This window comes from Chionomys nivalis, chromosome X, assembly GCF_950005125.1.
Source record: "Chionomys nivalis chromosome X, mChiNiv1.1, whole genome shotgun sequence".
In the NCBI taxonomy this organism is placed as follows: domain Eukaryota; kingdom Metazoa; phylum Chordata; class Mammalia; order Rodentia; family Cricetidae; genus Chionomys; species Chionomys nivalis.
In genome coordinates, this window is record NC_080112.1 from 63,144,947 (window position 1) to 63,153,979 (window position 9,033).

At 50.2% G+C, this 9,033-nt stretch overlaps 1 protein-coding gene across 2 annotated transcripts; it reads right to left on the reverse strand.

Annotated features, from left to right (window-relative positions):
- Positions 1–214: 214 nt before the first annotated feature.
- On the reverse strand, positions 215–7,108 carry LOC130868019 (melanoma-associated antigen D1). 2 transcript variants are annotated; one of them, XM_057760252.1, is made up of 13 exons: positions 6,875–7,108; positions 6,245–6,318; positions 5,405–5,557; positions 3,633–4,301; positions 3,475–3,538; positions 3,223–3,302; positions 2,969–3,060; positions 2,665–2,744; positions 2,530–2,572; positions 2,274–2,336; positions 1,666–1,780; positions 628–1,013; positions 215–419 (listed from the first exon to the last, which is right to left on the reverse strand). In XM_057760252.1, exons 2-12 carry the CDS (start codon positions 6,287–6,289, stop codon positions 636–638), a joined length of 1,782 nt encoding a protein of 593 aa, XP_057616235.1. In that variant the 5' UTR covers positions 6,290–6,318; positions 6,875–7,108; the 3' UTR covers positions 215–419; positions 628–635. The 2 variants fall into 2 exon arrangements, with proteins under 2 accessions (XP_057616235.1, XP_057616234.1); XM_057760251.1 differs by having other exon boundaries at positions 4,868–5,557; positions 6,875–7,107.
- Between the last annotated feature and the right edge of the window lie 1,925 nt (positions 7,109–9,033).

Below are 9,033 nucleotides of genomic sequence, written 5' to 3' on the forward strand. Positions count from 1 at the left end.
TATTTATGTGATATTTACTAAATAAACAATTACACCAGTCCTTAGATCTAATAAACACTTGTATTCACTCATTCCCTTCTTTGGTTCCCAATCCATTAGTTGCATCTACCCACATTTCCATATATTGAAAGCTGATCTGCCCTTCAGGTTAGAGCCAATAAATAGGTTGATCCCTTTCTCTGGATATACACACAAAAAAGAGGAGCACATTTAATTCACTTTGCAATTTCAACATTTATTTCTGATACCAAAACTTGACAACACACAAGAAAAAAAAAGTAATAGACAGAATAGCAAATAAATTTATCTTGCATGCCACTCAGTCAAGAGGATGTGGCTCTCTAGATAGCTGGGTTCTGAAGGAATCTGAGGCTTCAGCCTTACTCAGAGGGAAAACTATTGCAAATGATGCGCAGGATCTGTGAATAGAAGAAAAGGGAAAATAATTCAATAAGCTGTAGCAAGTAATAAGGATCATAAACACCAAATAAATAGCAGTTCTTTGTACTTCTTTTTTCTCCACCATGGCTTGTATATCACTACTAGCTCAGGAATGTGACTACAATCCCCACTGACCATGTATTCCCCCAAGAATCCCATTTGCCTAATTCAGAGTGATTTACTTACTGGACATTTTACTCAACCCAGAAGAAGCCAATGGCACCGAAGTTGGCGGCGAAGTTGGCAGTAGCTGTACCACTGGGGCTGATAATGGGGCCAGTAAAGGCCTGAGGAAATCTGGAGCGGGCATTCTGGTGGTATCGGGCCCAGAAGGTAAAGGGGATTCTGGACCAAGGATCTCCAAAATCTCCTTCCTCATCCCAGGTCAGCAGCTCAAACTCGATGTCATCCCAGCTCCAGGGCCCAGACACAGCCTCATCTCCGATTCCCATGCGGGTTCGTGCTTCAGCGCGGGCCTCTGCCTCAGCAGCAGCAGCATCCAGAGCATCCAATGCTTCATCTGCAGCTTCCATGAACTGTGCGGTCCAGTCACGAGGGTCTCTCTTCTGAACCTGCGACGAGGAACAGAAAACCAAATGGAACCTTTTACAGTAGCCAAGATACATAATCAGTGTAGTGCCCATCAATAGATGAAAAATATTGCTTTTACACACAGTGCAATACTATTCAGTCTTCAAAAATGAAAATCCTACTATTTGTGACGATATGGGTGAAACTGAAGGGCATTATAGTAAGTAAGTCGATATACAGAGACTAGATACAATCTAAATGGCAATCTAAGACTAAACTCATAGGAATAGATGAGAATGCTGGTTGCCAGGGGCTCAAGTGGGATGAGGAACAGGGACATATTCATTAAAGGGCATGAAGTTTAGTTAGATACAATGAGTAAGTTCTAGATATCTATTATGCAGCAGAATGTCTTATAAGTTAATGACTACCACATATTTTAAATTGCTAAGCTAGCTTCTCGTGTGTGTTCCTGTATGTGTGTGTGCACATACATGTGCATGCATGGAGGCCAGAAGTCAACCTTGAGTGATGTTCCTCAGGTACCATCCACCTTATCTGAGACAGTGTTTCTCGACAAGTAGGCTCTCCATCTCCCCAGGACTGGAGTGCAAACGCACACTACCACAAGTGGCTTTTTACATGGGTTCTGGGGACTGAACCCAATTAACCTATTATCAGTTCCTCCATTACCTCTGCAATGAATCTCAGCACTTTCATCTTGCTAGTCTCATGGTAGGAGCGGAGGCCCCAGAGGAACTCATACTCAGGAGGGTTGCTGTTGGGCACTCGTCTGTAGTCCAGGTATCTGAAGTGGGAAAAAAAAAAAAGTCTGTTTATGGGCAGTCTGTGAAAAATACCTCATAAATCTGGATTTTGAAACTCTTTAATTCAAACAGAACTCATTTACTCCAGACTCACTTCTAAACATAGTCAGGGTATCTATCCTTTAAGGATTCCTAGGCCGGTGATTTTATACCAGGCAACCACTCAGAGCTGCAAGGGACACTTGTATGGGGTCACAGGAAGGAAACACTCATTTCAACCCTTCTGCTAAAGTTGTTGCTTATAATCCTGTCCATGAACCACCGATAGAGCTCTTCATGATTCCAACATGGCCCACTGTTCCTGAGAATAGACAGGCTGCACTCACGACTATGCTGCAGAAATGTCCTACCTCAAAGCGTACCTTCAGTACCACCTTCTGCATAAAGACACATTGTGTGACCCTTACATAAGGTGTGCTGTAAGCAGTCTGCTTAGAAAGCCCTTTCTGATGCAGACCGAGTGTAATCACTTACTTTTGCTTCACGAACTCGTAAGTAAGAAGTTTTCTCAGATCACCAAGGAGGGGGTGTCTGACCCTGATGGTAAAAAAAGGAAACAACAATCAGAATTCAAGATTGTTTCCCCATCTATTCAAATAATGTAAACTTCCCCAAAGCACTCCCCCCACCCCCCTGCTGCTGCCACAAGAACATCATGTAATGCAATCCTGGAACCACCCTCTTCTGCCAAAGGATAATTCAGACAGGAGATGAAAGAGCCTAATCATACCCAGGACGCAGTCCCATCTTGCGCAGTGCATCCCAAAGGACAGCTGTAACAGGAGGCAAGAGGAGAGATAAGGCACAGAAAGTGAGCATGAGAATCAGGTTGTAGTAATCCCCAGCTGCAAGTCCAGCCACTCACCCTCACTCGCACGGTTGCCATTCATGAAGATAATGCCCAGAATCACCAAGAGGAGGCCAAGCTTGGGTGTATCTTTGGTCCTAGAAGGCAAAAAGAATGAATATATATACACACACATACATAGCCAGCAGCCATTTGCATGAAAACCCCAGCAAGCTTGCCAATTTAGCTTTTCCACTATTCCTCAGGGGAGATCATTATGCCCCCACTCTGCCCAGGACCTTCTATGTGAATGAATACTGAAATTCTTAGGAAAAAAAGCATCACTGAGAAAGGCCATATTCCACCTCCTTTCCCATCTTACGTTCCCAGTATGCCAGCCAGGGACTCAGGAGTACTGATGAGAATATACAGGTGCTCTTCTTTGTCAATTTCCTTCAGCTGAATTCCAAACTTCTACAGGGGCAAGAAAACAGATTATGAAATTACAGCAGTTAGCATAATCTTCACATAGGCAGACAGTCACAGCCCCGTTAAACCTTGCTCTAAACTTTCAGGTAGGAATCTCATAAAACTGACTTTCCCCATCATTCCAGCTTCTTAGATTTGGCTTTTTACCTTCTCCAGGACAAAGCAGGCGCGTTCGATGATTTCTGGATAAACATCAGTGTATTCTCGGATGATATCCCTCAGCATTTCTGTAGGAGACAAGGGGAAGCCCTGGGACTGAGTGGGAGTACCGAGTAGCAGTCCCTTTGCCAGCCCTGGTGAGGGTAGCTGAGTCAGGACCTTCAAAGGTACAGACAGAAGCATCAGCTATGGAAGGGAAGGGATGGACGCCCAAAGAGCTCAGGGATGGGCAGGACCTACCTGAGCGCTTGATGGGCACCTTCGTGTAGTCTTTAAGCATCAGGTACTTGACCAACTTATTTGCCTGGGGAGAAAGAAATAATTAAAATTATGCTTGCAGCAAACGGCTCATTACAAATGGAAGGACAACAGCAAAACACGAGAGGTGCAGTGCTTACTCTTTCCTGAAGAAGGGCCACATCTCGGGGCTGTGGTGCACCCTGGTTCTGTGAGGCACGAGAGTTGGGGGAGGATCTCAGATTGGGCGAGGGTCGTAAGTTCTGCCAGTCAGGTGGAATTGGCCAGTCGGCAGGGATCCAGTCAGGTGGAAAAGGCCAATCAGTGGGAACTGCCCAGTCAGGAGGCAGTGACCAGTCATGGGGTAACTGCCAATCTGGAGGGCCTTGCCAATCTTGAGGGTTCTGCCAGCTGGGGGGAGCCTGCCAGGTGGGTGGGGACTGCCATCCAGCTGTATTCTGCCAGGCCATTGGGTTTGGCCAGACAATTGGACCAGGCCAGACAATGGGATTTGGCCAGATTACTGGATTCTGCCAGATCACTGGGTTAGGCCAGATCACTGGATTCTGCCATGCAACTGGGTTCTGCCAAGCTGATGCTGTCTGCCTAGCTGGGGGACTCTGACGTGCTGGTGGGGTCTGCCTGGTTGTCTGGTTTTGCCAGCCTGACGGGTTCTGCCAAGCCAGTGGGGTCTGCCACAGCACATTCTGGGGTGCGCCAGGTGGGTTCTGAGTGGTCACTGGAACTGGAGCAGACCTCCAGTTCCCTGAAGCCAGTGAGGCCCGTCTTTGATCCCCACTGCTGTTCTCCTCCACATTCAAGTTGTTAATCTGCATTGTAAGAGAAAAGAGAATTCCAGCTTCACTATTAATCCTGAGTCCTCCCAGTAGCTAACCTAGGACGTTAAAGCAAACATAAAGCGACTAATGGCTACTGAGGGGTCATTTTATGCTTCTTTTTCATTGTCTTTCACCTCCAAACCAGATCAAAGACAACCATAAAGGGGGGCCCAGAGCATCTCCTTTCCTATGTGACCACTGCTCCCACCCTGAATTTGAGTCTCATTTCTCCTTGACCGTGTTTTCTCTAGCGAGTGTGGGACTCTTCAAGATCCAATGATAACTCAGTGTGAGCCTGCCTCTCTTAATACCTCACCCATGGTGCATACTGTCAAAATGTAAAATGACCTATACACAGGGGGTATGGTGATCGGTGTCCTTGTATAGACTCACCATCAATCTGTGGCCAATCAGGGGTCAGGAATAAGCATTTACCTTCAACAGACCCTACAGCTTAGCCCCAATACAGGTATATATGCCCTTTATTTTGTTTGGAGCAAAGGTACTTCAAAGAAAGGCGAGCACCCAGAGCAGAGTGAAGCTAGCAGGGATCTCACCTTGCGGGTCCTCTTGCCCCGAATTATAGTCCGGGACTCCACATTCTGAGCCTGGGAGCCATCTGCTGAGGTCTGTGCAGCTGCGCCATCAGTTTCAGAGATACCTGGGCTGGTCCCTATGTCAGCCATCTTGGCCTGGTTTACATTCTGGATCTGGGCATCAGCTGCAGAGACCTTAGTGGTATCATTCCAAGCCTTAGTAGCTGTCTTAGGCTGGTTGTTGGTCATCTCATTGGCACTGGGAGACTGAGAGAAATTGTACGTGGCACTGGGGCCTGCCTTAGTATTCTGGGCCTTAAAGGCCATTTCAGACTTTTTAGCTGCTGATTTGCCTGCGCTTGCTGCCTGGGAAAACTCAGAGGCAGCATTTGGGCCTTTAGCGGTGCCATTCTGTGACTTAAAGGCCGCCTTAGACTGGTTCTTGGGCATCTCCTTGGCATTACGTGCCTGAGAGAAATCATTTGGACCCTTGGCATTCTGAGCTTTAAAGCCTGTCTTAGGCCTAGCAGCAGCTGTTGAAACCTCAGTATCAGCCACCTCATTGGCAGTTGGGGGCTGTGAACTCTGGGGACTAGCATTCTGCCCACTGGCAGCTGCCATGGCCTGGTTGGTGGGTGGAGCCTCGGAGATCTGGATGGCTTCCATCAAGGTCTGCACAAGCAAGGCGCCGTCTTCGACAGGGGCCTCAGCCTGCAAATACAGGAGGGGGACATTTCAACCTCTGGGCTTCCTAAGCCAGATCAGAAGGAGGGGCACACGCAGCAGGGGAGCTGTAGACAAGAGTCACAGTTCACAGATCTGGGGGCAGAGGAGGGTCAAAGGGGGGCGGGGCGGGAACAAAACTTGGTTAAGGGTAGAGGGGACAGGGCAAGGTGAGGGCAGTCAGAGGCAGCAGGGGCTGGTGAGGAGCATGGTGCGACCATTGAACCCCAAGCGTGTTTAGAGCCGGACTGCTTAGGCTTGCGGTGGGGAGCTCAAGACCTGAGAAGGAATGGAGGAGGATAAGCAGAGAGGGTGGAGGGGGAGTCTCGCTGCGTGGAGAAGGGGAGGGTGGAGGCGAGAGGTTGGGGGATGGGGCGATAGACGTCTCTACACGCGTCAGGGTTATGGAAAAAAAATGGTTCCTTACCCAACCCGCATTCTCTGGGCAGAATGCCCTGACTAACAGGGTCTCCCCTTTCTCTAAGCAGGGACCGATGGCTGAAAAGGGACGCCCCTCCCCCCCCATTCGATAAACGCTAGAAATTTGAGAGCCAGCGGAGTCTAGGCCGGAAGAAGGGCAAAATCAGATCCTGGCATTTGCGCCACCTAAGGGGCCGGGGGTGGGCGTCATCTGTCAGCAGGGAAAATGGAGGAATGGGGACCGGGGAATCTCACCTGGAAGCCGCGGAGGCCTGCACCGCCGTCCGGTTTCTGAGCCATAGCTCTTGTCTCGGTGGCAAGAGCAGAGCCTAGGGGGGTGTGGGAGAGGAACTAGGCATTATACTACAGAAGGAAAATACGCAGGACCAAATTGTGTGTGCGTGCGTGGTTTGATTCTGGGGGCGGGGGAGGTGCGGGGTACGGGGAGAAACAGGCCTAACCGGAGCGGGAAAAGTAAACGGCCGTCCCGATAGACAATCTAAAATTTCCAGACGCCGACAGCGAAAACGCTTCAAATCCGCGTTCCGGAATCCGATAAGAGCTCCGACTGCGGCATTTTTCGAGGGGCGGGGGGTGGGGGGGAGGAAGGGGAAAAATTCGCTTCTGCGAAGTTGAATTACGGTTTGGAATCAAGAGGCGTCGTATAACGGATCAAGGTCGGGAAATCTGAGGATTCCGCGAAGGAATTGGATAAGGATTCAGAGAAGGAACGGGGTTCTAAATAAAAAGGGATCGTGAGGGGGGCAGGAATCGGGGCTCGAGCAGGAGGGGGTTTCTAAATCCAGGGTAAAGGGATTGGGATAAAAGGATGGGGGAGGGGCGCCGCACCAGGGGGCAGATGCCCGCTCTGGGGGTTCATCTCACCTTGCCTCAGGCTCTAACCCCAGCCCCCTCGCTGCCTTCCTTCTTCACGACTCAGAGGATCAGGACTGCTGGGCTCGGCTCTCGGCAGCCGCACTCCGCACTCTCTCCGTGTCCAGGAGAAAATGCCAGCGCGGCAGCTCGGGCGACCCCGCCTCTTCGCCTAATATACCACCCACCGCCTCAGGAAGGCTTGCGCCTGCGCACTAGAGAGCTGTCCAAATAAGAGTCCCGCTTGCTTTCCCAACAAAAGCTTCATCCCGAAGCCCTGTCGCGCATGTGCACTTGGAGGAGATCCCGCCTCTTTGCCAGCACACTCTCCCACCGCCAACCAGGTTGACAGTGGACGGAGGAGGTTCCTCCCCTTCTTCTTACGCACCCACCCCTCCAACAGATGCGCAGCGCCTTTTGGTCCCACCCCCTGGCCCAGCACACCAGCCCCCTACCTTTATCCGCAATGCGTCTCTCCGCAGTCCCTCCCTTTTTCCCGAGGACTCTCTAGCCAGGTCCGCCACTACCGCCCACCCGTCGCTCAGGGCCCCCTAGGTCGGCCTCTGCGGGGGGTCTCTTATTTCGACACGAGCCTCGGGCCTCCGCTGAGTTCACCCGCTTCGCAACGCACGAACCTTAACGGCTTGGGTGGGGGTGGGGGATGCTTTACAGGAGGCAGCGAAGCCGGTGTCGGCCAGGGCAATCTATAGATTTCCTCTGACTCAGAAAATTAGCTTTTCTCTTGCCCTTTTTGCAGTTTTGCCATGGAAACGTTTCCTGAGGGGTGGGTCAGACCCAGGAGAGAAAGGCCGAGGGCCACGGGATCACCCCCCTCCCCCGCGATCACAGCCACCCGCCCCCGCACTGAGCTTGTTTATCTCGAACGGCAGCCCTCCGAGAGGGATGCGGGGGTGGGGGGCAACATCCTCATTTTACAGCAGGTAGCTAAGTCATAAACCCACTGTCTCAGCCGACGCACTGAGCTGGTAACAAACAGAAAAGGCAAGATTTGCCACAGTACGGTGGTGCACACTGTTAATTTCAGCACTCTGGAAACTGATTTAGGAAAGCCACGAGTTCCAGACCAAGCAGTACAACTCCAAGACTATCCAAACAACAAACATCCATGTTGGGCCTGGATTTTTCCCGACAGCAGAATCTATATAGTATTAGTGCTGGTCTGAGAACTGAGGCACTCCTGAATTTTCCATTGGAATGAAAAGCTTTCCTCTTCCCAATATGCGTTCCAAGTGGACAAGGACTGTGTTCTAGAAGGCCCTAGTATGTGTGGGAACCCTTCAGGTTCCCGCTGTTCTCCTACTGGCAGGCACTTCCCAGGAGTGAGACCCCAGGAGTTGGTGCTTGCTGGAGTAGCCAGAGCGGTCAGGTGTGTCTGTCCTGTTCTGCAGACTGAAGCTGGGCTGGGCTTTAGACTTTACTGGCTTGTCCATCTGTCCGTGGCTCCCTGAGCCCCTGAGAACATAGTCACTTTAGTGGATTTCTCTGAGCCTGGCTTACTCCCTACACAAAGTAAGAATCACAGAAGGTGGGTCCTGTCCAAGGACACAGGACCTGCTGTGTTTCCAAGATGGCTGAAGGAACAAACGCAGAAAAAAAATGACACCCAGATACGAAGTGACTCAAACGAAACCCATACGTTTCCCAAATCCAATGCAGCTTTGAGCGCATTTCCCATTTATTCTGGCGTCAGCTCCTGCAAGGAGCCTGCATATGAAAGAGGGCTAATGCTAGGAAGGACTGCAGCATTTAGTCCCCAAGGGCCAACATCAATTCTGCCAGGCTGGATGACTTCCCTCATCTGTTGCATAGCAACCTCCTCTGTCAGCTGCCTGTTTTTCCTCAGCACTTCCTCTGTAAAGCGTCTGCAGTGGGACGTGATCAGACTCGGGAAAGGAGGTCTGAGGTGCCATTTTAGAGAGTATCTGCTTTCGTGTCTGTATCTTCAGTCATGACCCAGACTCTGACTTTTACACTCCTCTCCCACTGCCCCCTCCCCTCTCCAGCTGGATATTTCTTGATAGTCTCCAAATTATTATTCCCAAATTTATTCTCTTATGTTTTTCCTCCTCACCACTATTTCCTTTAATTATGCTCTTTTTTGCCATATTAGAATGGAGGCTTCTTTAGGGATATTGTTAAATCCTCAGCGT

Bases quoted from the DNA above. Each gene is read 5' to 3' on its own strand.
- LOC130868019 (XM_057760251.1), bottom strand. From the start codon at position 6,289: ATGGCTCAGAAACCGGACGGCGGTGCAGGCCTCCGCGGCTTCCAG. The intron at 5,558-6,244 runs GTGAGATTCCCC...CTGTATTTGCAG, and splicing joins CAGGCCTCCGCGGCTTCCAG to GCTGAGGCCCCTGTCGAAGA. The intron at 3,303-3,474 runs GTAGGTCCTGCC...TGTCTCCTACAG, and splicing joins GGTGCCCATCAAGCGCTCAG to AAATGCTGAGGGATATCATC.